Here is a 26127-nt window from a genome sequence, read left to right on the forward strand (position 1 = left end):
AAACCTTCCAGATTTCAGGAATTTCAACTGCTGCATCATTTCTCTGATTTCATTAGTTTTATTGTCGGAAAAAAATATGAAAAGACGATCAAATCAAGTCAAACTGCTGTGACTTGGTGCAACAGCATCATTCATATTCATTGGCGATAGAACACGCCTGACGCCCCACTCTAACCAATTGGAGAGAGGTGTCTTTTTCTGTCCCGCCCCTTATCGTAGATACGACCAATTGGAAGCCAGCCAGTCCCAACAGAGACTCGACTCGGAGTCTGCAACAGTCGCATCGCCTCCCAGCCGCTGGATGCGAAACATGGAAGCCAGCGGGACCTGCGGCCATATGACGCCGGCCGTACGAACGGGATAGCCGGCGGGGGCAACAGGGAGGGCCGCCGGAAAGACACCGGAGGCTCGCAAGAGCTCCTTTGCGACGTTTGGCGGGAAGTGAACAACGGGGGGAAAGAGGAGGTGAGTGGAAAACAGCAAGGTACTTATCAGGCAAAAAGAAAAATGATTTCCAGCTCGGATTTTCAAAGTTGACACAGCACGCAGGCTCAAAATGATGTTTCTTAGAAAGGAGTGTTTTTTTAATGGCGACCGGGTTAGTTTTAAAAATGGCAATTCTACAAATTAGCATTACGGTTGACTTTGGCGAGTCGTTGGCAATTTGTCAGCAGCGATACTTTTACTGTGACGCTGCCGGCTTGGCGTTTCCGGTGAGATATTCGTCTGAGCGCGAGTTTGACAACGAGAGATGAAGTTACACAGGCTCTCAAACAAACGTTTTCTCCATTTTGAACTCCTCTTTTCTTAGAGCACAACTTTCAAGGATTGAGTGTGTTTTAAATGTCCTTTTGTTTGAAGTCAAGCGAAAGAAATGCTACGAATTTGGGCCCTTCTTACGAAGAAAGCCAGGAGTAACTTTTTATCAGAGTTGCGAGAAGAGACGTCGATGTCTGCTTGACTTTTGACGTCATCGCTACGGCGGCTTGTTGTGGCGTCGGAACGCTTGCCCCCCATCCGAGCCCACCCACCCGAGTCTATTTTTTGCCCCCCACCCGAGTCTATTTTTAGACGTTGCCTGTCGTTCTTCTCGTCCCGGGGCCTGGCCACAGGCTTCCAACTCGGTATGACTTCTTAACTTGTAAAAGTAGAAGATTGGATGTCTTTGTAATCAAAAGCCTGATAACTACACAGTTTATAACTTTGCTTTGTGGGAATTTGAATTCCAAACAAGTCAACTGAAAATATCCCACGTGTCCTTTTTGTTCTTTTTTAAGGTGAAACGAATGAATAAATCAATAAATATTAACCAGACGCTTCATTTGACCAAAGTTTATAATGGGGTAATAGTATTATTATAATTGTATGCATGATTATACTGATTTTGGGCAGGGGGTTGGTTCATTGATAAATAAATAAAAAGGAAAAGTAAGAATTTTCTTTTATTTTGATAGGCTTTTACAAAAAAAAAGCTTAACAATATCCATTGTGGTCCCGGCTAGGTGGTTGGAGGCCAGGAAGCCAAGGCCGAGCGTCCGTCCATCCGGCATGCCGTCGGCCCGCAGGTAGCTAGCGGGTCTCCCCGGCCATGACCGGCCCCGACTCCTCCGTCCGGGCGTCCAAACTGAGCCGGAAAGGACGCTCCAAGAGCTCCAGCGCCCACTGCCTGCTGGGGCGAGTGGCGCGGGAGGAGTCCAGCGAAGGCGGTCGTGGCGCTGACGACCACGACGCCGGCAGAGGCAGCAGCAGCAGCCCCGAGCGCCCGGAAGAGGACGAGGAGCGCAAGGACGGGGGCCTCCTCTTCTCCGTCAACCGCGCCGGCTTCCCCATCCAAGTGGACACCTGGGAGAGGATGTGGGCCCACGTGGCCGCCGTGCACCCCGCCGGACAGGAGATGGTGGACGCCATCCGCAACGCCGCCAACCTCCCCAAGGTGAGTCGGCGTAAGCAGACGACAATCTTTTTTTTCTGGCACGACCGGCTCAAATGGCAACGCGAACCGGGTAACTCTGCAACGAATGAGTTCAACTAAGTCTAATACTCTGTATGGAACACACACACACACGCATACCGTCCTGGTAGCGCAAATGTGGCTCAGCCAGCGGTGGCCTGAATGACACAAAGCAAATAGCGCTAATCCCCGCCTCCAATACAATCTGGGCGCAGGATAATCTCCGCTGCCAACTGGACTTTTAATGGGGTCGCACACGATGCCTATCCGCCCGCCCCGCTGTTTTCTTCAAGCTATTTGACCCTTTGGTGCCGGAGCGCTCAGTCCGCTGGACATTTTTTTCCAAACTCATGGAGCGAGCGCCAGCCCGAGTATCCAATGTGAGTCAAAGATGGGAAATTTTTGGAGTATGCGACATGCTTATACTACTACCGCTGATGCCACCTCACTATATAAGTAGATGTGGAATATAATTTGATTTACCGAGGGGATACGCCTCGTAATCCAACGATGTCTTGCACCCAGTTGAACGTTAATGGCGGCCCAAGCTATGTGAGGTCACAAAAGACGTATAAAACCAAAAAGGCATTCAATTGTCTGAGTACAAAAACATTGGAAATCTTTAAAAATTCATTTTCTACACAAAATGGCTTATTTCTCATGGATTTAATTTTCATTTGTGTGTCTTTGAATGACTACTAATGCTTTTAAGAGGATACAAAAAAATGAAAAAAATGTGTTCAATTAACCACAGCCCCCACCCTCCTTTTTTTGGCAGCATCACGTCCCCCCGCTGCCCACTTTCAAGCCCGCCATGTCCGTGCCGGACTGGCTGCTGGTGGTCCAGAATTTCATGAAAGGTCTGCAGTATCCTTCTTTTTGTTCTGTCCGGGGCGAGGGACAAACGGACGGAACGTCTCCTTAACCGCGGGCCGCCAGATACAACCACACGGGGATGCAGTTCTTTGAGATCAAGAAGAACCGGCCTCTCTGCGGGTTGGTCCCGTTTCCTATCATTGTTTGGAGGCGTCACGTCCGTTCGGAAACGCCAAAGTTAGCTGGCGTCAACGTTTTCCTATTCGTTGGGACCCGTATGCGTTTTGTTTTCCCAATGCCAACCAGGGTGTCATTTTAGGGCAACAAAAAAAGTTGTCTCCGCTTGGTTTTGAGACCAATTTTTTTTCCAGGTTGATGGAGACGGCACGCGAGATGGTGCGGGAGTCGCTGCCCATCAAATGTCTGGAAGCCGTCATCCTGGGAATGTATCCTTTCTCTTAGCGCTTGTTGCCGAGCAACAAGAGCTGGCTTGGGTCCTTATGCGTTCCCCAAAAAGTTGATCTGGAATCCAAAAATATAGATATATTTTGAATTTGAGGGAATTCCAGCAAGGAAACAAACCCCACTGCTTCAAAAGATTTGGACTCCTAGAGCCGTCTGTGAATAGCAGCAAACAAGTTGAATTTTATATTGAGATCACCTCGCAGGCTAATCATGTTTATTTTATAACATTTTTTTCGAGAAAAGTGGAGACAGGCCCCAGCGAGAATTGAACTCGCGACCCCTGGTTTACAAGACCAGTGCTCTAACCACTGAGCTATAGGGCCACACATTTAGCTGGCTCAACAGAGCCCTTACGTAAACGGCGCAACGCAAAACAGTCTAACAAATGCTCTCTCGCGATAACTCCCTTTGCGCGCGATAGTTGAGCACCGCCGCATTTCAAAATGGCGCCCGCTCGGAACCGAATCACTCGACATTAGCATTTAGCTAAGGGAATTTCTTTCAAATACTGTTTATATGTTTTGCTACCGTAGTCCTCAAATTCGTGTGTTGACATTAACGGTGGTTGACAAACCAGATTTGATTTGAAACGAGCGTCATTGTTTTTTCGTCTTTGAGCACGCTGTAACTTTAGCATGTTAGCACGTCCAACTCTCAAACAAATCAAGCATCTTTCGACTGTTGAGACGGCGCTAAATGAACTATTTGGATACTATGGCCCCGTTTGAAGCCCAAATGATTTGGACTAGGAAGGAGCTGCTGGCAGCGGTATGTAGTATTTTTTCCTATTTTTCGTATTTTCCTACTTAGCACCACAACACACTCGGTAAATATTACACGTACACTGACTGGGCTGGCAAAGACACAGACGTCGTATGAATCTAGTTTTAAAGTCCGACGAAAAAAGATATATTTACTGTTTATTATAGTGAAATGTGCTTAAATTTTTCATTCAAAAACTTTAATAGATAAATGAGAGTATATTTCCTAATCTAGCTGTTGACACTGCTGGATTTCCAATCCATTTTCAGTTCATTTGAAGAAGAAAAAATAGTTCAAAAAGTAACACAACAATATTATCTTGGTTCATTTCACTAGGAGACAGAACGTCTCCTAGTTTGATAAATAGTCCATCACTTGGCACCTCCCCAAAAAGTGTAAACAGCGAGCATGTAGGATCCGAGCGAGCTGAGCGGCGCCTTTGGTCTCAAAGATTCGTTAGCCAACTTTAACTCCGGAGGCGACATCTTGTTAGCTAACTTTAACTCCACCTGACCACCGACAGCTACCTGACCAACGGGCTGACGTCGCTGGAGCGCTTCCCCATCAGCTTCAAGACGCAGTTCTCGGGCCACTGCTTCCACCACGTGGTCCTGGGCGTCTACTGGAAGGGGCGCTACGGCTCGCTGGGCATGAGCCGGCGCGCCGACCTGATGGACAAGCCGCTGGGACACCGCACGCTGGGCGAGCTGGTGGCCGACTTTGAGTGCTCCTACAAGCGATACCAGCACAGCCTCAAGAAGGTGCACCTCGCCTCCTTTTTCTTTTTCTTTTTTTGCAATCTCGTCTTCGGCACCGAGGCCTTAATCCTCAAACGTCCTCCGTCCGCTTTCAGGTGAAGATCGGCCTTTACGTGCCCCACGACCCTCACGTGTGCCAGCCGGTGGAGTGGAAGTACCTGGTGCTGAACGCCGCCAAGATGGCCGCCCCCGAGGTCCGGCGGCAGCTGGAGAAGCACGGCCGCGACATGAGGATGAAGGTGCCGGGCTGCCGTTCTCTTCTTTCGGTTTAGACGGCGCTCGCTCCATTTCATTTTATTGATTGGCTACCGATACTTCCGACGCTCCGAGTCTTCTTATTTTATTAATGGGGCTTTGAGCCATCCAATCAGTTCGTTTGGCTGACAGCGATCCAAGGTTATTTGCAATTGAATCGGTCATACTTTCTTGTTTTTGTGCTGTTGTGAATGAAAACAAGAGACGGCTTTCATTTTCATTTGTATTTTTTTTTAATTGAATGAAAAGTTGTCACTTGGCATGAATACACAAATACTCGGGTCCATTTGAAAGCCATGTGGTTTGACGGTGGGGATTTTATTTCGTAGATCTTGAAGTCGTCCAGCGCTCAATCTCCCGTCAAGGCGCGAAGCCGCGGAAAGTCGCTGTCGCCCAGCCGCCACCGAAGGCAGAGCAGCCCGCCGCCGCCGCGACTGGCCCGGCGCCGAGACAAGTCGTGAGTCCCGCCATTTTGTGTGTGTGTGTGTGTCCAAAGCGATGAAACCGGAGCCCGTGACAGCTGCCTGCCCGCGGCCCCGTTGGGCACCTGTCGACTTTGGCGGAGGCTTTAGGCTGGCGCCAAGGTCACCTTTGGCCGACTTGCTCTCTTTTCTTTCTTTAACCGTAGCCGGCTTTTTGGCTACAAACTAACAGGCACCTATTTGGTATAGGTCTTTCCTTCCCTATTTTACCGTCTTTTCCCGATGACAATTGACGTCTATCAGGCTGAGCCTGCGGCTTGAAATGTCTCTTGATTTTTGGTCACTCTGACCACCAACAGCTTATGTAGTTGATTTTTTTTTAGGCTATAGTTAGCCCTACTATTATCCTATTCAGGCCTATTCTGTCGTTTTTGTCGTATTTGACTATTACTTTAACGTTTAAAGTCTTTATTGCAGGCCGGCGCCCACCGAGAGCAAATGCCAACTGAGCACGCCCACCGACGGCTACCAGATCCGGATCTGAGACGTGTTGGTCTGCTTCTGGACCTTTCCAATCGGCGAGCGCGGACGCAGCGGTGCCCGAGCCCAAGTCCTTTGGCGAGACCTCTCGTCGGCTGACGCGGACGGCCGTCCGCTCCGTGGGGAGGGCGTCTGACCGTGGGTGAGAAACAATTCAAAGTTGTCCGTTGCGACGGCGGCCTTTCATTTTGTTTGACGTGCACTTGATATAGTATTCCAAAAAAAAAAGCCCAACTTTTGGACTTAAATGTTATCTCCTGATGTTGGAGAGTGCTGTGAAATTGGAACCAATTGTTTTTGTGGTGATGACCACTTACTCTACTATGTCGTTTTTTAATAAAAAAAAGCCTTACTATACTATGTCGTTTTTTTTTGTAAGAAAAAAGGGTTCCATCCCCAGTCAGTCCCGCCCTTTAGACCTGCATCACCCCCCCCCACTATTATCACTTAGGTAGAAGTCTCAAAACAAAAAAATACTACTGGTTAATGCTAGCCCCTGTGGGCAAGTGGTGAAGTCATTGGCCTCCCATCTCTGTGGTCATGGGTTCAAATCCTGGTCTGTGTCTGTCACTCTTTGTAAGCTTACTTAACTTTTCCCACCTGAAGGTACAATAAATCACTAAGTATAATCCGGTAGTGAAAAGAGGTGGATGAACCATTTTGCCATTAAAAAGACTAAGTCATCTTTCCTTAAATAAGAGCACCCAATGACAATGTATAGGCGGCCGCCTCATGGTGTACATTCGACACCATGAGGCGGCCTGGTGCTTTTATTTAAGGAAAGATTTAGTCTTTTTTAATGGCAAAATGGTTCATCCACCAGTCTGTCTTAAATCAGCAGCCACCGGGGTTCAAACCCCGCTTGTCCACACGACAGTCAGGTGAGCGAACCTCTACACCATGATTAAAAGAAAAATGTCTTAGTCTTTTTGGGATAGAAAATGGTTTATCCACCTTAATATTGCACAACCTGGAAAAAGTGGTGTGGGTTTCCAGAGGGTAACACAGCCAAACCATCGGGACTCGAACCACACCTGCCCACACTAAAGTCAGGCGAGGGAACCTCTACACCACGAGGTGGCCCTACTGTACATGGTGATTTTTAGGGAAGCCTTGACTACACATGGTTGTCTCTCAGGGACTTGGTGGTTTTTTAGTAGAAAAAGGTTCATTCATCTTCAATCCTGCCACCACCATCAGGATCGGATTCATTATACACAGCTGTGTATGAAGACCATAAAGGCTTTTGATTTGATATAAAGGCGTAGCATCCCATAAGACTAGGCTTTCATATCAAACTATTATAGTATTTAAAAAAAAAGAAAAAAGTCGAGGGCGTTCCCTGAACTGACGTCACATTGGTGAGCCGGAAGTGAAACGGACCGGAAAAGACAATGAAAAAAAAAACGTTTTTTGTTGACCTGTATGCTTTATTTTGTTTGTTAACGTATTTTTCAGGTTTTTAATCGCATGATCTAAACGGCCTCATTTGGGTCAGCTCCAACCAAGACACGTTTGTTAAAGGACATGAACGAAGGCTTTTTTTCGTGGCCTATCTTCAAGGCAGCGGTATAAATCAAGCACATGCGCAGTGCCTCGTCTTCTCCAACAGCCATGTCCATGCTGATGGCCGTGTAGCACGCCAACTAGGTAAGGCGTCGAGCCATTTACTGGCCTATGTGCATTTTTATCACGCTACCGGCAGATTTTTTAGGAATCAATTGAGCAAAACCGCCAACAAATCTGTAAGTTTAATGCCAGGTTGACCGCACCGTCGACGATTTAAGTTTGGGCTCTGTGCCACATGTGACAAGCTATCTTAGCATTAGCGTCACGACAACGCTTTCCATTTGACCACGTCAAGCGTCGTCTTGATGTTAATACTAAGAGATCTACAGTCTGTTTTCTTCATTGTCGAGTCGTGTTTAAAAGACTTTTAGTGGATTCAAACAAAGCCGAGATATGAACGGACAGTTTGTTAGGTAAAGGCTCACTCAAAAATGATGTATGTACTGATAGTTTTCACTGCGAGTGCTAAACAAATCATTTTAATCAAAAATTGTTAAGCCAACTTTCTCCTAGCTGTTAACTTCAGTCTGTATATTTAATCGCCTTGTCTGGAAAAGGGAAATTAGCACGGAGCACTCACTAACTTATTTTCATTCTTTAGCTTGATCATTTATTGTAAGATTTCTCTTTCATGCAATAATTGTTTGTGAACTCCCAAATAGCGTGGTTAAATCAAGATGCAGCTCTTTCCGTGTGCCCCAGGACACTCAAACCCTTGAGGTTACAGGTAAAACTAATCTCATCTGTTGAATCTCCATTCTCTGTATATGACAACTTTTGCTTCTTTTTTTTTTTTTGCACACCAGGTCCATGTCCATGTCCAGGTGATCTTCCCAGGTTGCCCACTTGAAGATGATGCCTCTCTTGCATGATGTGGCGTCTCTGAACTCTGTAAGATTTCTCTTCCTGTATTAGTTGTTTGGCAACTCCTAAATAGCGTTGTTAAATGAAATTTTCCCCATTTAGCATCATCTAGCATCATCTTTGGTCTTCTCATCAAGGTAAAACTAGATTTAACAACAAAAATGTAAGTCTATTTGTTGAATCTCCAGTGTCTATATATGCTAACTTTTGCTTCTTTTTTTTTTTTTGCACACATCAGGTCCATGTCCAGGTGATCTTCCCAGGTTGCCCACTTGAAGATGATGCCTCTCTTGCATGATGTGGCGTCTCTGAACTCTGTAAGATTTCTCTTCCTGTATTAGTTGTTTGGCAACTCCTAAATAGCGTTGTTAAATGAAATTTTCCCCGTTTAGCATCATCTTTGGTCTTCTCATCAAGGTAAAACTAGATTTAACAACAAAAATGTAAGTCTATTTGTTGAATCTCCAGTGTCTATATATGCTAACTTTTGCTTTTTTTTTTTTGCACACATCAGGTCCATGTCCAGACTTTGGAGGGTCTCCAAGTGATGCCTCATCTCTGAATGCAGTCTTCTGAGAGGTTAGTTTATTGTAGAATATCCAAGTATTCATCCAGATCTATTTTATTGACTAAAGATGCAATTTACTCCCCCTCTTAGGTGAAGTCAGGAGTTCTCTGGCTCATGGTGACCAGATCCTTAAGGTAAGGAGGATCTCACTTCTTTTTTTCAGTCAGAAATTTTAATAAAAGAGATTTGAGTGTCATTTGTCTTTGTTAAAACACTTGGAGAAAAAAGACCCAAGACCCTCAATGGTCTTTTTTTTTTCCTTTATTTTTTTGGTGTTTATATTCTAAGTGTTTTATAATTTAAAAAGCCCAGTTTTTTTCCCCTAAGTGTTATAATAAAAAATCAACATAAGTGCTGTTGAAATTTTTCTAAGTCTTTTAATTGTTTAAAAAATTTCAAATTGCATACTTTTTTCTGACTGTATGTTGAAATATTTCTAAGTGTTTTAAAAATAACTTTTTTTTTTGCCTATGTTTTAATCTTGTCTACAGGTCGAGAAGACAGTCCATAGCAATGTGTACCTTTGAATAAAAACTTTCAAATGTCAAGCCACTTGTTTTTTCTTCATATAACTAGCAAAAAAGAATGCAAATGTACATTTCAAGAACTTTTATTTTTCCACATAAGCCAGCTAGCATTTCAATGTGTTGCTGTTCATGGACAAAGAATCTCTTCTTGGCATTCTGGAAAATAAAAAAAGAGGGTCAACACACAATAGACTAAGTCCAGGATTAGTTAAGTAAAAAAAAAAGTTATGTTTTACCAACATCAGAAAGGCTCTCTTTTCCTCAGTCAGCAGGCCTCCAAGAAGTCACACAATATTAAAGGCCTAGGAGGAAAAAATATTGGGCGACTTAAAAATGTCTTTATAAGAGGGATCTCCAACTGCAGTCCTCAGGGGCCCCAGTCCAGTTTATTTTCCATGTCCTCCATCACACCTTAATCAGGATCTTGATCATTTGATTCAAATGTGGTGGGAGATATGGAAAGCATACTGGATAGGGACCCTGAGGACCAGAGTTGGAGACACCTGCTCTATAATGACAAGTACCTGAGGGGATGTTGCTGTCAAAAAGTGTGCCGCCGTCCACCAATGTCACCCTTTTTGGGGAAGTTTGTCTGGTCATCTTTCTTCAGCGTTGATTTGGTAAACTTGGGTGGACACTTTAGAGAAGCAACATACACAATGAGTAGGTTTAGTACACATTACAAGAAAATAAATAACCTCCAACTGCAGTCCTTGAGGGCCCCAGTCCAGTTTATTTTCCATGTCCTCCATCACACCTTGATCATTTGATTCAAATGTGGTGGGAGATATGGAAAGCATACTGGATCGGGACCCTGAGGACCAGAGTTGGAGACACCTGCTCTATAATGACAAGTACCTGAGGGGATGTTGCTGTCAAAAAGTGTGCCGCCGTCCACCAATGTCACCCTTTTTGGGGAAGTTTGTCTGGTCAACTTGGGCGGACACTGAAGAGAAGCAAGATACACAATGAGTAGGTTTAGTACACATTACAAGAAAATAAATAACCTGAAACACTTGGGTCCTACATCGTCCACAACCTTTGCCTTGACTTCTTGACAGCTGTCACCTCTTCCACCGTGTACATCCGTGGCTTTAAACCTCTACAAAAAACACAGCATGATTATAGAATTGCTCATTTAACCAATTTGACCAGTGGTCCCCAAACTATTCCAGAAAGGGCAGCGGAGGGTGCAGGTTTTCATTCCAATCTGGTATCCTAGTAGTACAATCACTGGATTGCATTCAAGTGATTCTTTTTTTCAGCAGAAACCTCATTGGTTAAACTGTTAATGTTGGATCTGTTGGAAGCAAAACCTGCACCCACAGCAGCCCTCGAGGACCAGTTTGGAGACCTATAATGAGGGAAAATTGTTATTTTATCATATGTTTAAACTCAAGTGAAAAATGGCCCCTGCACTTTTGTTGACTGAATGTCTCAAACGCATTTAAAATAAATAATAAAAATGAAAAGGTCCAAGCCCTGAGGTCTTCCTTTAAGAAAGTGAAGGGAAATGTCTATATTCTATAAAAGTGTACCGTTTATTCCTTACACTTCCACTGATGGCATTTATGTGGGTGTGAGTTATCCACACAAGTTGTTGCTATTTAAAAAAATAATCAACGCCAAGCCAGTTAGTGTTTTCATTCAAAATTGGAATGCACCATAATGAAAAACAAGCTAATTTAGCAAAGCCGTGAATACCGAACGCTGATATTTAATGACACGGATATAGTAAATAGAAACTCCTATTTAAAAAAAAAAATGACTCACTTTGCTGACAAACAGCTCGTTATGGCGTCGACAAGTTGCTCCTTTTTGGCTGTTATGGCCCCATTCTTGATGTTTCCCAGCAATCCGTGTTCGTTGAGGAACTGAAACACACAATGGAATGAAACATTAAGAGCTGTAGCTAACGCAATGTAGCCAATTTGTTTGCAAACATTTGACTGTCTGCATCATCCACGTTGGGCCACATGACGCGATCGAAGCATGCTACTACCGTCATAAAGCACTCTTCAAATGACAACTGGGGCTTCTTCGAAATCCCCAAATGACAACGTACCGTGTCCTGTGAGAACTTGATCGGGTCTTTCTTCGGTAACTCGTCACTTCTGAGCTGCCTGCAGTCTACCAAAGGACTGGCAGCTGGCTCATTTGCCATTTTGAAGGGTGGAGCCGACCTTTGAACTCTGACATGGGTAATACGTATCAAAAATAGACACATCAAAGTACATTGTTTTCATAATACTAACGTGTATTATGCGACACATATAAAAAGCATCAATAATAACCTCATACAATTGAAATATTATTTAGGAATATAGCCACATTTTACTCAGCCAAAATATGTTTTATTTGTACATAAAATCCATCCTCCTTTGTTTCCTTCTACCCTAATGCGGATAAAGCGGTTCAGAAAATGAGATGAAATGAGACTATACATTTACTTATTTTACATGATCATTTAAAAAAAAAGTCTTAGTATACATGGTCATTTTTAAAGCCTTACTATACATGGTCTTGTTTTTAAGAAAAAATCCTTACTAATCATGATCATTTTTCATTTTCATACAGTTTTTTTTGAAGAAAAAAAGCTTTACACGGTCATTTTTTTAAGAAAAATGCCTTACTATACATGGTCATTTTTAAAGCCTCACTATACATGGTCTTTAAAAAAAGCCTTACAATACATGGTCATTTAAAAAAAAAAAGAATCCTTACTATACCTGTTCATTTATTTAAAAAATCACGTGGCCCAATTTCAAATCGCAACAGTTTTACTAGCTCATCATCAGCCCAGCATCTCATATCACCCCGATGGCTAGAGATCGAAACAAATGGAGTAACAAGCCACTAACTGAAAGAAATTCCAGTGAAATAAATCACAGCTATCATTGGAAGTCCTTCATAGAATGCTTTGGGACGATTTCACCATCACTAACTTGCTGCTTTTTCACCTGCTGTCAACTTTATTTTTTCTTTTGAACAACAACAACTCAATGAATACCTAAACTCTATTTTTATTATCGTCAATTTGTTGCAATGCTGTCAAAACTAAGCACAAGAGTAAAGAAAACCTCTTTTGGGCACAATTACAACAAGTGTAAATGTTAGTCACTCTTGTTTATCCACGTCCAGTCACAATCAAACAGTTCCAAAAGAACTGCAGTGTCTTAAAAAGCCTTACTATACTATGTCGTTTTTTAAGAAAAAAAGCCTTACTATACTATGTCGTTTTTTAAGAAAAAAAGCCTTACTATACTATGTTGTTTTTTTTAAGAAAAAAAGCCCTACTATAATATGTCATTTTTTTTAGGGAAAGCCTTACTATACATGGTCTTTTTTAAAAAATAAATCCTTACTATACTATGTTGTTTTTTTAAAAGAAAAAAGCCTTACTATACATGGTCATTTATTTAAAGCCTTACTTTATTTTTTTTGAAGTAAAACGCCAGCCATGGTCCTTTTTCAAAAACCTGGGCGTTTTTGAAGCGTAAACGCCTCAGTCTACACGGTTGCGGATGTCGGCCGTCGTGACAGCTGCCGTCTAATCTGCTTTGGTGCAGAAATGCAAAATTAATCCTCCTATTTCATTCATTGAAAATCCGGCTCAAGAGACATTTTGCACGTCTCATCGCCGCCATTTTCCATTTCACTACGTTTTGTCAAATCTTGTCAAATATGGAGCACATTCCCTACATTGTCAAAAAGTAACAGAAATAGAAGCACTCTTCCTTTTGAAAAAAAAAAATGTTATTTTCAATGGCATTGTACACTATACATATTTCTGGATGTGAACATGATTTAACGTTTCATCCACTAAAAGATTGGTGAAAATAAAAAAATCTTTCGGGGGAAAAAAGTTTTTTTTTTTTTTTTTAAAAAGGAGTACCTCCACCTCAAGCTTGACTCATGGAGCGGCCGGGATAGACGTCCAATTCGTGCCATGGCGTTTCAAGCTCCCGGACGGCAACGGACGTCCAATCCATGTCCATGGCAACGTTCGGGGGGGGGGTTGCATCAGGAGCGGTCGCCGAGGTGCCAGCGGAAGCGGGCCAGCAGAGGCACGTGGTCAGACGAATGGCGGGCGTTGGGCAGCCCGCCGGCGCGCTCCAGCTCGGCCCGGCCGGCCAACGACAGCCTGCCCAGCAGCTGGAGGCCCCGCCCCTCGGGGCCTGGACGCAGGACGGACGGAGGACGGACGGGCTCAGCGGCGGCGGCGGCGGAACGTTCGGGCGGCCGGCGCTCTCTTACCCCACGGCGTGTAGAGGATGTAGTCCACCATGGCGGAGGAGCGCGCGTGGTAGGTGGTGATGGCGGCCGAGCCGTCGGGCGCCAGGCGGGGGCCGTACGACGAGCGCAGGCAGAACTGGTGCTCCAGGCGCCAACTGCGCAAAATGGCCAGGCGTTACAGAAAACTATATTTGGAAGAAAGTTGACTTTTGACCAAGTATGGTCCCACGTGGCCACCTGCTGGCCAAAGCCGGCAGGACAGGGAGCAGCATTTCAACGAACCTACCTTTTGGACGCCTCCTCCCGTCCTTTAGCGGGCACCCCTGCGGCGACGCCTTCTTCCGCGCCTGCGCAAAAAGCAGACAAAATGGGATGGCACCCTCTCCCGCTGGCAAAACGGCAGCGGCGGCGGCGAGGAGGAGAAATCGGACCTGCGGCGGAGGACGCGGGGGGGCTCTCGTACTGGCAGCGCCGGTTGATGCCCAAGGCGGGGGACCAGATGGGGTCGGGCAGCAGGCGCTGTCCTCGGGGAGCGCGCTCCTGACCCGACACCTGCGTGGGCACAAGGGGCGGAGACTCAGAGCGACCCGGGTCTACTCGCCGGTTTCCGGCCATCCGACGGCGGCTTTAGAGGCGGACCACGTTGGCGGGGAGGTCGCGATAGCGGAGCCGTCCGGCCAGCAGGAAGGTGAGCAGCGGACTCCACGGCGTCGAGTTCAAGTCGCCGCACAGGAGCACGGCGGCGTCCGGGAGGCGGGACCGCCGGTCCATCTCGGCCAGCAGGACGGCCAGCTGGGCCAGCTTGACGTCGCCTCGCCGCGGGTTGAAGAGCAGGTGCGTGTTGGCCACGCACAACGTGCCGGCCCGGCGGCCCCGGGGCCGCAGCAGCACCACCAAGCCCACGTTGTGGCGGTCCAGGAGGGCGTCGCCGGCTCGGAAGAACTCCACCGGATTGGACGAGAGCAGACAGAGGCGCGAGGTCTTGAAGGCCACCGCGCAGCCGTCTACTTTCTGGCCCGTTCGCTTCTTGTACACACAATCGTAACCTAAAAAGAAAGAAATGGACTTATTTTTGGAGCTGAAGGCCATCCACCTTTTCTTTCCCAACTTGGGGCCTACGTGCCAAAGTTAGGTCGGTGTTTTATGGGACGGGATTTGAACCTTGCGCGTGCAGGGCGTCTTTGATCTGCGTCTCAAAGTGGTCCGCCTGAACTTCCTGAAGACACAGCACCTATCAAAAGTCAGAGGTCAGAGTGGCAGGACCCGCACGGGCCAGCGACCGCTCCACTCCGCTCCGCACTCACGTCGGCGTCGTGCTGGCGCAGCTCGGCCAGCAGGTTGGGCAACCTGCGCGACCAGACCAGCGCCTCCGGCCGACAGTGCGAGTACAAGTGGGCGTTGTCTTGCAGGAGATCCTGCGACAGGATGTTGTAGGACATCACCGTCAAGTCCACGGCTCCGGCGCCTCCGCCGCGGCCGCCGACGGGCCACGTCTCCCACCGTCGGGCCAGCGGCGCCGCGTCGCCCCCTGGAAGGAAACGCCGGCAAACTTGCTGAAAACCAAAACCCACAAATGTGACTCCTAAATAGTTTTTTTTTCTCTAGCACTTTGTTCCAAATGGAGCTCCGGTTAGCCTTCAAATCAGGTGCAACTTTGTCAGAAATGAATGAAAAAAAAAAAATCACCCGGCGCCCGGGAGGCCACCATTTGGCCATCTTCTCCCGAGACGTCCTCGCCACGGTTCTCCATCTCCTCTGCCTTCCTCTTTAGTTCTCCAGGAGGGCGGCGCTCTCCGAGCTCCATCCCGAGACCGCCGGACATCCGTCGGAGACGGGAAGACGGGGGCCGCGTGGCCAGACGTCGGCGAACGAGGCGGCCGCCGGCGCGGCTCAACTTGCCAAGGAGCATGACGTGCCTGTGTGGCAAAAGCAAAAAAGAAATTGATTCGCTCATTCAGTCGTAAACAGTTCCAACTACCATCGATCATGGTTTCAACATTAGATGATTGATGGATGAGAGACATTTTCACGACACAAAATGTCCATTTTTGCTACTATTGCAGAACTCAGGCTTTCTTATGAGGGTACCCACACATCATTCATTCATAATGTTGTTATTGCTTCCTTTTAATGGTGTTTTTTGTTTTCAACATGCTTGCGAATGGCTGGCAACCCATTCAGCGTGTTGGATCCAGCACCCCCGTGACCCCTGTGAGGATGAGCGCGACGAAAAAATGAATGAATAAATGTTGTGCCTGTAAAATGTGCCCGACATTGGTAACGCCATTCTACAATGGCACAAGCCAACTTGGAACAAAATGAAGTTTGATCATGAAAGTAACAGTGGCTACTTCCCACCTGGTCCGAACTGACATTTCTTATGGCGGTGGTTAAAAAACGCTAGCTACTTACCGTTTCCTGCAATTAGACGGGACATCATCTCTTCGGAAAACTATTCGGAGTACTTTTGTTGCTGATCAGAAAGATATAAAGACCACGCGAGAGGTATAATTACAAACACCATGCAGCTCATCATTAAGCGACATTGTAAACGTCATCAATATGGGTCGAAAGACGTTTACGACTTCCTGTTAATATTACTAGAATAAAAACGGCAAATAGCTTACATAATTGATCCGACACTCGAATTATATTTTAGTGTTGTCCTCTACAAAAGTTAAATGATCTTCACGTTACAACCATACAGTACATTTAATTTTAAAAAAAAAGTCACTTTATCCCAGTCAATGGGAGTTGTAGTTTTTTTTTTTCTGTTGAAGGCAACGTACCACAATACACACATTTTTTAAATCAAATTTTGTGTATAATAAAGTGAAGTCGTACTCACCCTTTGGCTATCAAATATCCACCACTCGTATAACTTTTTTTACGGGAATTATTGTAAGTGGTCAACATGGAATTAGCCGTTGTTGTGGCAAAAGCGAGCAGGCAGCGAGCAGGCAGCTAGCTGGCTTCCCTTCATAGAAGATCAAGATGGCGGCAACATCCGTAGCTATGCGGCGTTTGGAGCCCAACTTTTCCACACAGAATCACCAAATGCCGGACTGGACCGACAAAGAAGTCAGCACCGGGGTGAGTGGCTCTCGTGGCCCCCTTCTCGAGTCGAAATCGTCCCGTTTTGCTAAAGGAAACGTGAATAGTGAACGTCGGCTGAATGAGACAGCAAATCACTACCGACGCAGCTAAAGATGCTAACGAGTAAGATAAAACAAAAAGAGTCGGTTTAGTCAATCAATAATACCCGGGGCCTTGCCCTGCGTTCCCTTCCCTTACCTTACTTAACCCAAACCTAATCTAACCTATTCCTATCAGCCGCCCGTGAAAAGGCAGAAAGGCTAAAAGCCGAGCTGTTGATTAGTTATGGACATCTAATGTCTTTTGCTAGCAGTCAATTGGTGTTTCTGTGCCCCTGAATCCGTTCATGAAAAGCCACTGCAGTCGATTGAGTGGTGGCAAGGTTGCTCGTGCACTTTCTTAGTTTCAGTCTCGATGATGGTCATATGACAAAGTTAGGCCTTACTGTCAAAAGTGCACTTTTTTCAAGCATCTTCGGTTCGTCCGTCACACTTAGGTAGCCAATGACTGTCAAATTTGAATAAGATTGTCCTTTTGCATGACAGACCACCATCATGGCGTTGGAGTACGACGGCGGCGTGGTTATCGGAGCGGACTCTCGTACCACCACCGGGTGATTGCCGATCTCGCCGTCGCGCTGACCCGCGTGTGACGCCGCCGTTAATAATCTGGGGTGGGGGTGCGGTGTCTTCTGTCAGAGCGTACATCGCCAACAGGGTGACGGACAAACTGACGCCCATCCACGAGCGCATCTTCTGCTGCAGGTGATGGACCGCCTCCGCCGCCGCCGCCGCCGCCGCCACTACTTCCTCCTCTAGTTTTTCCCCTCACACGTCTTCCGGCGCGACAGATCGGGATCGGCGGCCGACACCCAGGCCATCGCCGACGTGGTGGCCTACCAACTGGGCTTTCACAGGTAGGCAAAGTTGAGCTCGTGCTCGGGCGCCCCGTTTTTGGTCGAGCGCCCCTTTTGACTGAATCCGCCCAGCATCGAATTGGACGAGCCTCCGTTGGTGGAGACGGCCGCCAACCTTTTCCGGGCCAGCTGCTACCGCTACCGAGAGGAGTTGACCGCCGGGATCATCGTGGCGGGCTGGGATCGCAGGAAGGGCGGACAGGTACGGGCTTTTCCTTACTTCCCGCGATCGCCGGCTCTGACGCCAACCCGACCGCCCTTCAGGTGTACTGCGTCCCCGTCGGCGGGATGCTGGCCAGACAGCCCGTGTCGGTCGGCGGCAGCGGCAGCACCTACATTTACGGCTTCATGGACTCCAACTACAAAGCGGGGATGAGTCGTGACCAGTGCTTGGAGTTGACCGCTACAGGTGAGTGAGGGATCCGGCTGGCCGGCGCCCAGAAAAAAAAAATGGCCCACCGGGTTCTTTGTCTTCGCCAGCCTTGTCGCTGGCCATGGAGCGAGACGGCTCCAGCGGGGGCGTCGTCCGATTGGCCAGCATTTCCGAGGAAGGTGTGGAGAGGCGCGTCATCCTGGGGGACCAGCTGCCCAAGTTTTCCACCCACTGAACACGCGTCCGCCCACGTTTGCCAATAAAATGTCCTCTTGAGTTTTCCCCACTTTGCAAAATAAAGGGCCGTTTCCAAAAGTTTTGTCTCCTCTTTCTCGTTGACGGCGGCGAGTGCTCCGGCCGGCTCGCGGCTGATGGTTGTTCACAAATGGTTGAAAGACGCTTGTCCCAAACGCCCAAGTCGCGTGTTTGGCACAGGGTTCCTTTAAAAAAAACTAAAGACAAAAAAATAATAATAATAATAAACGAACATGTTTAGCCTTTCTTCAAAATGGCCTCATGAATAGCCCCATAAACCCAGCAGCAGCGAGCTAAACCGGCATCCTTGTCTACGGAGCCCTTCGTGATTCGTCGTGCAAATGTCAAAACTTTTGCTTGTTCATCAGTCGGGAGCATGACGTCACGCAACCGCGCCGATGCCGCCCGCCCCTTTCAATCAATGTAAACTCAATTCAAACGCATTTCTTCCTTTTCACAACACGTACAACGCAACGAGTTATGCTAGCTTAGGGCCATTTTTACAACTACGCGAGGGAGGCATTTTCCGCCAGTGTAAGAAAAAAAGATGGTCAACTTCGTTCTAAGTGAGCTAATCGAGAATTAGCAACGTTAGCTCGTCGAATGGAGAGCCGCACAACATGCCATGCAGGTAATTCCAAACACTCGGAAGATCAAATGACTCCCCTTTTCACTGGTTCAGGAGAAAACGTTTCATCCTGGGCGGCCCGGCAGGTGAGTGGTTAGCGCGACGGCCTCACAGTGGGGGGGACCTGGGTTCTAATCCAGGTCGGTCCACCTGTGTGGAGTTGGCATGTTCTCCCCGGGCCTGCGTGGGTTTCCTCCTTCCTACATTCCAAAGACTTGCATGGTATGTTGATTGGACACTCTAAATTGCCCCTAGGTACGAGTGTGGACGGGAATGGTCGTTTGTCTCCTTTTGCCCTGCGATTGGCTGGCCACCGATTCAGGATGTACCCCGCCCGCCTCTGGCCCCGAGTCAGCTGGGATAGGCTCCAGCAACCCCCGCGAGCCTAGTGAGGATAAAGCGGTTCAGAAAATGAGACATTTATAATCCTGCTGCAAGCTAAAAAAAAACATCTTGAGGTTAACAATCCATCGTTAGATCTCTGGAATTAACCCTTCCGCTTTTATCACACTCAATATACTCACTTTTTGCTCCTCCTAATTTCCCTCTTTGCACCAGAGTTGCTTTTGGCCAAATTGAGCGTGGCGGCGGCAGTGTCGCTGATCAGGAGCCGCCCGCCCGGCCTCGGCTCCCGGGCTTTGGCGGCGAGATTGAGGGAGCGCCTGCGAGTCGAGGAGCGGGAGGCCGACCACAACCGCGACCGGCGCTCGGTCCGGCTCTTCGTCGCAGGTGCCCGTTCGTCTCCGTCGTCCTTCCCGTAACGGTCGCCGGCGAGACTGGCCGGGATTCCTGTACGCGTCCGCAGGCGGCGACCCGGAGCCCCTCGGCCCGCCTCCGGGGCGAGAGGAGCCCCCGGAAGCCCGGCCGACGGATGTCGTGGCCGGCCGGCGGCACCGCGCGAGTCCCGTGCCGGGACGCGGCCACCCGGCAAACTCCCCCTCGCTCGTGGCCGTCCTGTCAGAGGTCGGCGCGCTGGCCGAACGACTGCGCCGCGCCGTCCAGGTAATAGGCCGGCCCGCCCGGCCGCTTTCCGCTCTAAAATAAGAGAGCACGGAAGGACCGGATTTGCGGGTCGCGCAGGAAAACGTCAGCGTGGGCGACTTTCCCGCGGACGAGTACCACGCCATCTACCGGCTGCTGGCCGTGGCGGAGGAGCTGGCGAGAGAGGCGCCGGCATCGCGCCTCCGCCGCCTGGAGTTGGAGCGGACGTCGCGGCAACTGGAGCGACAAATGTTGGCCCTGTGGCGGGAATTTCCGCTTTTGGCCGCCGCCGTGTGGCGAATGCTCACGAGACTTTTGCCTTCGTCTTGTTTGTGAGAAGGGCTCTCTTTCAAATGCCCGAAAAAACTCCAATGTCTCATCCCTTTTTCAAATAAAATATATTTGCTTGAGCGGAACATCCACTCGGTCCAATTGACATCCGCGCAAATACTCTGGCGGCCTCCTTTGGCGAGCGTGCTCGTCACGAACGCAGTTCTGGGAAGAGCTCCATCACGGCCAGGTCCAGCAGCACGTAGGACATCTGAGCACAACGGAAAGCGGAGGGAGGTCGGCGGGAGCTCGGCCGGCGGCGCTTGGGCGGCGAGAGCCGGACGCTGCCCCTTTCTCACCTGCTTGTTGAGCAGCGGCTGCTGAAGACCCTCAAAGAGGAGGCGGACCCCCCGGCGTTTGGCCTGCTCGCCCACGCACGCGCCTACCGCGTCTGAGGACACGCCGGGCTCAGCTTGGGCCGTCGTAGGGCCCCGCCCTCGGAGAACTCACCCGGCAGATAGGCCGTCATGGCCTCCAAGGTCCGCTCGGCCCGGGCCTTCTTGGCCGCCGCTCCCCGTTCCTCCGCGCTTTTGTAGAAGACGGCATCTGCGAGCGCACGCGGTCGCCCTCCGGGTCAGGACCTTCCCGGCGGTGGGAATCGGCGGCGCGGTCGGCCCACCTCGCAGTTGAGTGACGAGCGAGACCAGGCGGTGCTCCTGCAGCACGGCGTCCAGCTTGGCGCGCAGGTACCGCTCCACGTAGGCCTCGAAGGCGCCCTTCAGGAGGATCCGGCCGGCCGACAGCAAGACGTGCAACCAGCGCGGCGCGCCGAAAACCAGCCGACCTGGAGAGAGACAAACCAAAGCCAAAGCCGCGTCGCCCGGCCAAATCCGGGGCGCTCCGAGGCTCACCCGCGTGCGCGGCGCAGTCGAACGCGCCCTCCACTCCGAGCGGCTCCCCCGTGCGGAGTGGAGGGCCGCGGGCGAGGGCCGTCGTCGAGTCCTCGCCGTCCGCCGCCATCCGGTCGGGGAGGTCCTACGCGCCGTGAGACGGGGCGGATGAGCCGGGGATCGCGCCGGTGGACCGCCAGGGCGTGAACGACCGTACCCGCCGGTCGCTGGGGCCGCCCGCCGTCGGCCGGGGCCGCCCGGGTTTCGATTTCGGGGACTCGCAGGAGTTGAAGAAGGATTGGAGGAAGGGTTCCAGGTTTTGACCTTTCTGGAAAAAGCCGTCACGCGCCGAACGTGGGGGGAATGGCTCGGGGGGAAAAGCCCACCCACCTCCTTCATCAGCTTCCCAGGAACGGACTTGAACATTTTGCCTGAGGAAGGGAGGAGCCAGGACCCGGATGTTCCGTTTAAGAACGAGCGGCTCGCCAGCCAGGCCCGGCCCGGCGGCGCCCGTACTTACCCAGGTTGACGTCAAGAAGTATCCTGTCCGCAAACTGCGACTGCTCGCCGTGGGGGGACAGGAAGTCGGCCAGCAGCTGACTGTTGCTCAACTCCGGGTAGCGCAGGAGCTTCTGCGCTCCGGAAAAGGAAAGGAGATGGAGACGGGTGGCCCCGACCGGGCCGGCGGCTCGCCCTGTCGGCGGCTCACCTGCAAGTAGGCCTCAAAGTCTTCCCGCTTGGAGGTGAGGAACTCTTGGTTCTTGGGCCCCAGGATGCGTTTGGGGGGCAACTGCGCGTCGGGGAAGGCGCCTGCCGAGGACAAGAGTTCAGCCACGCCGGTCGGCGGGCGGGAGGGCCGCCCGCCGACCGGCCCTTACCGTGAAACTCGGTCAGCTTGGACTCCAGCACGTAGAACTCCAGGTACCTTCTGTGGACCCGCCACCCCTCGGGGTCGTGTCCCACTGCCAAGGAGAGGAGAGGAAAAAAGACGTGTGCTTCCTAATTCTGCAAACGCCTGTTATCTTTGTGCCACCAAGAGCTGCCACTTAATCACGTGGATTTGTTTTTTTGCTCCCAGATCGGTGCCATCGGCCGTGACCGCTTCACCTTCTTCTCGGTCTTTGCGCTCCACATCGATGCAGAAGACGGGAATCTTCTCCCTCTTGCCGTCGTCCTCGTCCAAGTCCACGTAGGGGATGGCCGCGGTCCAGGCCGACAGCCTCCGGAGGCCACAGGCCGCGGGGACGGGCTCCGCGTCCGCTGCGTCCGCCGCGTCCTCGGTCGCCACCGCGTCGTCGGTCGCCGCCGCATCGTCCTCGGTCGCCGCCACGGCCTCTTCCACCTAAAACGGATGTCACCTGAGCAGGGGCCCCGTGCCTGGCCAATATTATTCCAAAGGGCTGACCGCGTGGTCGTCGCTCCCAGGGCCGAGCGGGACGAGCGTGCCGTCCACGGCGCCGCTCGTGAACACGCCTTTTATTTTACTGCCGATCCTCCCAATGCGAAAGGACTCGCCGTGCTTGGAGACGTTCCTGGGGACGGGGCGACGGTGGCACGGGTTGAGGGGCCGGAGCCGAGGGGCGGCGGTCGAGGGGCGCCCGGCGACCCACCTGCCAACACGCCGATTCCTGGACGGCGACTCGGCTCCTTTCAGCAGGTGTCTGAAATACTGAGCGCAACGCAGCACCCCCCCCAAACCCACTCGGTCAGCCTAGCGTCGAGACGGACGGCCCCGGGGCGGCGCCTCACCTCGTCGCTGTGGCAGAACATTGGCGTGAAGACGTTCTCCAGGAGAGAGAGGACGTGCTCGTAGGCTTGGAAAAGACAACGCGCCGTCTGCGGCTCCACCACCGCCCGGTACGGACCCATCGCCGCTGGCGACCGCAAAAAGACTCTGTCCGCTGGGGGTGAATCCCGGGTGAATCGCCGTGGTGAGGCAGGCTTTACCATCTCGAATGCCGTCGACGGTGGAGCGCTCCAAGTCCATCTTGTCCACGCTGTCGTCGGCGCAGTACTTCCAGTAGACGTGCGCCAGCTTGCCGTGCAGACGCCGCAGCTCCGCGTCGTCCAGGTCCGGCCTCGAGATCTTGTCGGTGAGCTCCTCTGGGACGAGGGGGGTGTGGGGGTCTCGAAAGAGGTAGCGGCGGGTTGTGGGGGGGGTCGGGTGCTCACCGACATCCAGGCAGAACTGAAGCACGTGCACGGCGCACTCCTGCTTCAGGAAGTTCATGAAGCGGAACAGAAGCTCCTGCTGCTCGCGGATCTCCTTCAGCTCCAACTTGAGAACCTGTGGGCGGGCCCCAACGCCGGCGCTAATCCACGCCTCCTGGGGGGGACCCCGCGTCGGCCCGGCGAGTACTCACCGAGGGTCGGTCGCCGCCGCGGTCGGCGTACTTGTGCAGGAAAGGAACGCGGGGGGACGGCGCTTCGGCGGCGGCTTCGCTCTGCCGACGCAAACCGTGTGCGGTCGATACACGGTGGGAATTTGCCAAGGGAGCGCGATCCGGCGTGGACTTACCGGCGTGTCGTCGACAAACTTCAACACCATCAGGTTGACCGTGTCCTGAGAAAGAACGGTGTCGCGGCGGGTCAATCGAGCGGAGGCGGTCGGGGAGCGCACGGCGGCGCGCGGCGGACTGACCGGGTCGGCGGCAAAGTCCATGGCGGGCAGCACCACGGAACCCGACATCACCTCCCGCAGAAGCAGCGCCAGCGACCTGCGGGCGACTCCACGTAGGTTGGCCGCTTCCCGGTGGGAAAAAGGGGAGGCGCCCAACCTGCATTCGGCGGCTCTCGGGGGCATCAAGTACGGAAAGAGCATCTCGGTGAGCTTGCGGAGGTAGAGCAGCTCGTGGTTCCGCCCGCGTGCCGCCACGTGCAGGTCGGCGCCGTACTCCTCCAGGGCCGCCCGCTGTAACGTCACGCCTGGGCCGACTGAGGGGACCCCCCCGCCACCGCGCCTTGAAGCCCTCGCCGAGAGCGCCGGCCGGCCGGCGTCGACGGCGGCAGAGGAGCAAAGCGACTCACCTCGAGCGCCGGCCCTGGTCAGAACCTCCACGTGCTTGACGGCGGCTTTCATCACCCGCCCCGCGAAGGCGCCGGGGAAGTCCACCTGGGGAGAGATTTGCACTTTGACCCGCCGGCTGCCAGGGCCAAGGAGAGGGGTGGGGGGTGGGGGGTGGGGCACGCCACCTTTTGAGCCCTGCGCACCAACACGGACGCCAGGTAGCGAAAGCTCAGGCGGAGTTGGTCCACGCACGCTCGGTCGTCCGTGATGTCCCTGCGGAGGTCACCGAGGGGGAGGGTCACATGGGCCGGGGGGAGGCTCACGACGCCCCGCCACTCACCGGTACCACGGAAACACAAAGTTCTCCAGGACCAGCTCGAAGACCTTCGGGCGCAAGGGAGTCACCGACGGAGGCGCTCAAATGGGCGGGCGAGCCAACGGGCGGTGGTTTGCCACGCTTACCTCCGTGACCGAAGCGTCCACCTTGGCGTGAACGTCCAGCCCCAACCACGGCTGGAAGTTCTCCAGCAGCAACGTCGGACTGGAGCGCAAGGAGGGTCACTGCGTGCCAGGATGGTGGTCACGGCGACCACTACGTACCTGTGGCGCTTGCACTTGGCCTTCCCGCAAAGGGCGCAGCCGCGAGCGGCGGGAAAGGAGTCGGAGGGTTCCCGCCGCTGCGGCGAGAGGTCGCCAGGTCAGCGCGGTCACGCCCGACAGAGGCGCCCGACCGACGCTCACCTTTTTCGGAGAAGGGTCCACGGACGATTCGGATTCCAGAGCCCAATAGAAGACGAGCGCGCCCGCCGCCAAGCACCACAAGCCTATCAGGACGTGGATGGACCTGCAAGTGACATCTTTGGATCATCTGCGCCCCAATTCACAGCACTCCATCCATCCATCAATCAATTTCCCCAAATACGACGTGAGTGAACTTCATTTCCATTTGGAGTGACTTGGCCGTAACGTGGCCACCCGAAAGACGTCGAGAACTACGAAAGCACTTGGCTGCGTTTCAATGGCCTTTACGCTTTGCAGTAGGAATCAAGGCCTTGGCGGATGCCGTTGACGGCGGGGGCCGTCTCGGTCCCGTGGACCGACCGAGACCCGTGTCTGGGTTCCACTGTTAAAGTCCTTTCGTGGGGGGGCGTCCCCGCCCGCTCCACCTCCGGACCGGGTTAGGGCAGGTGGGGGTTGGGGCGGGGCTTCTGGCGCTGGCGCTCGCTCGGCACTACTCACCTGTTGAGCAGGAGCAGCACGTTGGCGGCCGACATGGCGGCGAGTAGGCAGCTGGTCAGCGGAAAGCGACGAACCCGGAAGCCAAGCGCGTCCAAGCCGGCCCTTCGCCACAACGCCAAGCCGCCGTCCATCTTGGATTCCTAAAGTAAAATTGGGCGCCACTCAAAAGAGCGAAAAGCAAGCGTCGCTAACACGGCCCAAACTATGATGTGGATAAATGACTCGCTCGCCGGCTGGGGGTTGCCAGGTTCTAATCGGATCCCATCGGGTTGCCAGGCTCCCATGCGATCCGCACTGCCGTCTTGTTTTCGAGCGCGGACACGGCGTCTGTCGGCCGCGGGCCACTTCCGCTTATCGCTGCCACCCGCACACCTCCATGGGCAGAGCAGAGACGTGTCAAACAAGTACAACGAGGAGTTCAAAGTAGAGAAAGGCTGGCGATTGGACGAGAATCGAGACGGCGACGACACTCTTGGCCGCGCGCGCGAGGTGAGGGGGCGGAGTTTATCTAATCCCGAGGAGCATCCCGTCTCCGTTCCCGGCTCGGGGTCGCTCCCTCGCACCGTCCCGGGCGTTTGGAGCCGGCCCACATGAGTGACCCGGCCGGACGCCTTCTTCGGAGCACCCCAAGGCGAATTTGGCAGACAATTTGCAGAGAGAATTTTGGCAAGACCAGGCTGGGAGGGAGGGAGGGTTGCTTGCTCGCCCGGTCGGTCGTTTGAGGTCGCGTTTATTCAAG

At 51.7% G+C, this 26127-nt stretch overlaps 6 protein-coding genes, 1 long non-coding RNA gene and 1 other non-coding gene across 20 annotated transcripts; 4 read left to right on the forward strand and 4 right to left on the reverse strand.

Annotated features, from left to right (window-relative positions):
• The first annotated feature begins 245 nt into the window (after window positions 1-245).
• vash2 (vasohibin 2) lies at window positions 246-6326 on the forward strand. 2 transcript variants are annotated; one of them, XM_077586820.1, is made up of 9 exons: window positions 246-465; window positions 1503-1933; window positions 2730-2818; window positions 2891-2947; window positions 3139-3213; window positions 4518-4755; window positions 4848-4991; window positions 5337-5464; window positions 5907-6326. In XM_077586820.1, exons 2-9 carry the CDS (start codon window positions 1589-1591, stop codon window positions 5971-5973), a joined length of 1143 nt encoding a protein of 380 aa, XP_077442946.1. In that variant the 5' UTR covers window positions 246-465; window positions 1503-1588; the 3' UTR covers window positions 5974-6326. The 2 variants fall into 2 exon arrangements, with proteins under 2 accessions (XP_077442946.1, XP_077442947.1); XM_077586821.1 differs by lacking the exon at window positions 246-465 and adding an exon at window positions 823-1124.
• Window positions 3483-3555, reverse strand: trnat-ugu (transfer RNA threonine (anticodon UGU)). Its single transcript has one exon. It is a non-coding gene; the product is annotated as a tRNA-Thr (tRNA).
• A 462-nt stretch (window positions 6327-6788) lies between the features above and the next one.
• Window positions 6789-9518, forward strand: LOC144064979 (uncharacterized). 4 transcript variants are annotated; one of them, XR_013296939.1, is made up of 9 exons: window positions 6789-7619; window positions 8201-8265; window positions 8345-8429; window positions 8505-8539; window positions 8641-8719; window positions 8795-8845; window positions 8917-8981; window positions 9061-9104; window positions 9462-9518. It is a non-coding gene; the product is annotated as an uncharacterized LOC144064979 (long non-coding RNA). The 4 variants fall into 4 exon arrangements; XR_013296937.1 differs by having other exon boundaries at window positions 6790-7619; window positions 8795-8819; XR_013296938.1 differs by having other exon boundaries at window positions 6790-7619; window positions 9061-9518.
• A 46-nt stretch (window positions 9519-9564) lies between these two features.
• On the reverse strand, window positions 9565-13054 carry LOC144064332 (peptidyl-prolyl cis-trans isomerase FKBP3-like). 5 transcript variants are annotated; one of them, XM_077586779.1, is made up of 8 exons: window positions 12929-13054; window positions 11563-11689; window positions 11271-11371; window positions 10537-10599; window positions 10356-10443; window positions 10022-10134; window positions 9738-9799; window positions 9565-9653 (listed from the first exon to the last, which is right to left on the reverse strand). In XM_077586779.1, exons 2-5 carry the CDS (start codon window positions 11659-11661, stop codon window positions 10428-10430), a joined length of 279 nt encoding a protein of 92 aa, XP_077442905.1. In that variant the 5' UTR covers window positions 11662-11689; window positions 12929-13054; the 3' UTR covers window positions 9565-9653; window positions 9738-9799; window positions 10022-10134; window positions 10356-10427. The 5 variants fall into 5 exon arrangements, with proteins under 5 accessions (XP_077442905.1, XP_077442904.1, XP_077442903.1 ...); XM_077586778.1 differs by having other exon boundaries at window positions 10525-10599; XM_077586777.1 differs by lacking the exon at window positions 10356-10443.
• angel2 (angel homolog 2 (Drosophila)) lies at window positions 11830-16446 on the reverse strand. Of its 3 annotated transcripts, none has more exons than XR_013296770.1 (10): window positions 16146-16446; window positions 15420-15649; window positions 15038-15261; window positions 14895-14964; window positions 14373-14779; window positions 14165-14285; window positions 14020-14080; window positions 13755-13888; window positions 13393-13675; window positions 11830-13052 (listed from the first exon to the last, which is right to left on the reverse strand). XR_013296770.1 is itself a non-coding variant. In XM_077586768.1 (9 exons), exons 2-9 carry the CDS (start codon window positions 15640-15642, stop codon window positions 13521-13523), a joined length of 1395 nt encoding a protein of 464 aa, XP_077442894.1. In that variant the 5' UTR covers window positions 15643-15649; window positions 16146-16445; the 3' UTR covers window positions 11830-13520. The 3 variants fall into 3 exon arrangements, 1 of the variants encoding a protein (XP_077442894.1); XR_013296769.1 differs by having other exon boundaries at window positions 11830-13055; XM_077586768.1 differs by having other exon boundaries at window positions 11830-13675; window positions 16146-16445.
• Window positions 16447-16504: 58 nt separating this feature from the next.
• On the forward strand, window positions 16505-18433 carry psmb6 (proteasome 20S subunit beta 6). The gene is made up of 7 exons (XM_077586773.1): window positions 16505-16826; window positions 17375-17442; window positions 17528-17593; window positions 17680-17745; window positions 17818-17947; window positions 18010-18154; window positions 18226-18433. The coding sequence occupies exons 1-7, from the start codon at window positions 16728-16730 to the stop codon at window positions 18351-18353; spliced, it is 702 nt and encodes a 233-aa protein (XP_077442899.1). The 5' UTR covers window positions 16505-16727; the 3' UTR covers window positions 18354-18433.
• A 314-nt stretch (window positions 18434-18747) lies between these two features.
• On the forward strand, window positions 18748-20398 carry LOC144064330 (uncharacterized). The gene is made up of 4 exons (XM_077586774.1): window positions 18748-19004; window positions 19560-19730; window positions 19807-20003; window positions 20082-20398. Exons 1-4 carry the CDS (start codon window positions 18977-18979, stop codon window positions 20316-20318), a joined length of 633 nt encoding a protein of 210 aa, XP_077442900.1. The 5' UTR covers window positions 18748-18976; the 3' UTR covers window positions 20319-20398.
• LOC144064317 (sorting nexin-14-like) lies at window positions 20362-26018 on the reverse strand. 3 transcript variants are annotated; one of them, XM_077586760.1, is made up of 27 exons: window positions 25389-26018; window positions 24891-24993; window positions 24750-24826; window positions 24612-24690; window positions 24490-24533; window positions 24335-24422; window positions 24170-24254; window positions 23920-24076; window positions 23784-23859; window positions 23661-23705; window positions 23506-23586; window positions 23315-23429; window positions 23090-23245; window positions 22892-23016; window positions 22753-22811; window positions 22548-22674; window positions 22250-22484; window positions 22021-22104; window positions 21852-21952; window positions 21663-21774; window positions 21533-21573; window positions 21360-21470; window positions 21164-21287; window positions 20932-21096; window positions 20763-20858; window positions 20612-20703; window positions 20362-20523 (listed from the first exon to the last, which is right to left on the reverse strand). In XM_077586760.1, exons 1-27 carry the CDS (start codon window positions 25517-25519, stop codon window positions 20464-20466), a joined length of 2769 nt encoding a protein of 922 aa, XP_077442886.1. In that variant the 5' UTR covers window positions 25520-26018; the 3' UTR covers window positions 20362-20463. The 3 variants fall into 3 exon arrangements, 2 of the variants coding, with proteins under 2 accessions (XP_077442886.1, XP_077442885.1); XM_077586759.1 differs by having other exon boundaries at window positions 23920-24254; XR_013296767.1 differs by lacking the exons at window positions 20362-20523; window positions 20612-20703 and having other exon boundaries at window positions 21360-21466; window positions 23920-24254.
• Between the last annotated feature and the right edge of the window lie 109 nt (window positions 26019-26127).

This window comes from Stigmatopora argus, chromosome 19 (genome assembly GCF_051989625.1).
Source record: "Stigmatopora argus isolate UIUO_Sarg chromosome 19, RoL_Sarg_1.0, whole genome shotgun sequence".
Taxonomy (NCBI): Eukaryota; Metazoa; Chordata; class Actinopteri; order Syngnathiformes; family Syngnathidae; genus Stigmatopora; species Stigmatopora argus.

Excerpts from the sequence above, each read along its gene's own strand:
- psmb6 (XM_077586773.1), top strand. The coding sequence starts at position 16,728 with ATGGCGGCAACATCCGTAGCTATGCGGCGTTTGGAGCCCAACTTTTCC. Across the intron at positions 16,827-17,374 it reads ACAAAGAAGTCAGCACCGGG|ACCACCATCATGGCGTTGGA; the intron begins GTGAGTGGCTCT and ends TTTGCATGACAG. Across the intron at positions 18,155-18,225 it reads CTTGGAGTTGACCGCTACAG|CCTTGTCGCTGGCCATGGAG; the intron begins GTGAGTGAGGGA and ends TGTCTTCGCCAG.
- LOC144064330 (XM_077586774.1), top strand. The coding sequence starts at position 18,977 with ATGGAGAGCCGCACAACATGCCATGCAG. Across the intron at positions 19,005-19,559 it reads CCGCACAACATGCCATGCAG|AGTTGCTTTTGGCCAAATTG; the intron begins GTAATTCCAAAC and ends TCTTTGCACCAG. Across the intron at positions 20,004-20,081 it reads GACTGCGCCGCGCCGTCCAG|GAAAACGTCAGCGTGGGCGA; the intron begins GTAATAGGCCGG and ends CGGGTCGCGCAG.
- LOC144064317 (XM_077586759.1), bottom strand. The coding sequence starts at position 25,519 with ATGGACGGCGGCTTGGCGTTGTGGCGAAGGGCCGGCTTGGACGCGCTT. Across the intron at positions 24,691-24,749 it reads GCCAAGTGCAAGCGCCACAG|TCCGACGTTGCTGCTGGAGA; the intron begins GTACGTAGTGGT and ends CTTGCGCTCCAG. Across the intron at positions 22,812-22,891 it reads TGTTCTGCCACAGCGACGAG|TATTTCAGACACCTGCTGAA; the intron begins GTGAGGCGCCGC and ends CGTTGCGCTCAG.
- vash2 (XM_077586820.1), top strand. The coding sequence starts at position 1,589 with ATGACCGGCCCCGACTCCTCCGTCCGGGCGTCCAAACTGAGCCGGAAA. Across the intron at positions 2,819-2,890 it reads AATTTCATGAAAGGTCTGCA|ATACAACCACACGGGGATGC; the intron begins GTATCCTTCTTT and ends GCGGGCCGCCAG. Across the intron at positions 5,465-5,906 it reads GCCCGGCGCCGAGACAAGTC|GCCGGCGCCCACCGAGAGCA; the intron begins GTGAGTCCCGCC and ends TCTTTATTGCAG.
- LOC144064332 (XM_077586776.1), bottom strand. The coding sequence starts at position 11,661 with ATGGCAAATGAGCCAGCTGCCAGTCCTTTGGTAGACTGCAGGCAGCTC. Across the intron at positions 10,600-11,270 it reads ACGAGCTGTTTGTCAGCAAA|AGGTTTAAAGCCACGGATGT; the intron begins GTGAGTCATTTT and ends TGTTTTTTGTAG. Across the intron at positions 10,135-10,524 it reads AGGCAAAGGTTGTGGACGAT|TGTCCACCCAAGTTTACCAA; the intron begins GTAGGACCCAAG and ends GCTTCTCTAAAG.
- angel2 (XM_077586768.1), bottom strand. The coding sequence starts at position 15,642 with ATGCTCCTTGGCAAGTTGAGCCGCGCCGGCGGCCGCCTCGTTCGCCGA. Across the intron at positions 14,286-14,372 it reads GCGACCTCCCCGCCAACGTG|GTGTCGGGTCAGGAGCGCGC; the intron begins GTCCGCCTCTAA and ends GTGCCCACGCAG. Across the intron at positions 13,889-14,019 it reads CGGGAGGAGGCGTCCAAAAG|TTGGCGCCTGGAGCACCAGT; the intron begins GTAGGTTCGTTG and ends CATTTTGCGCAG.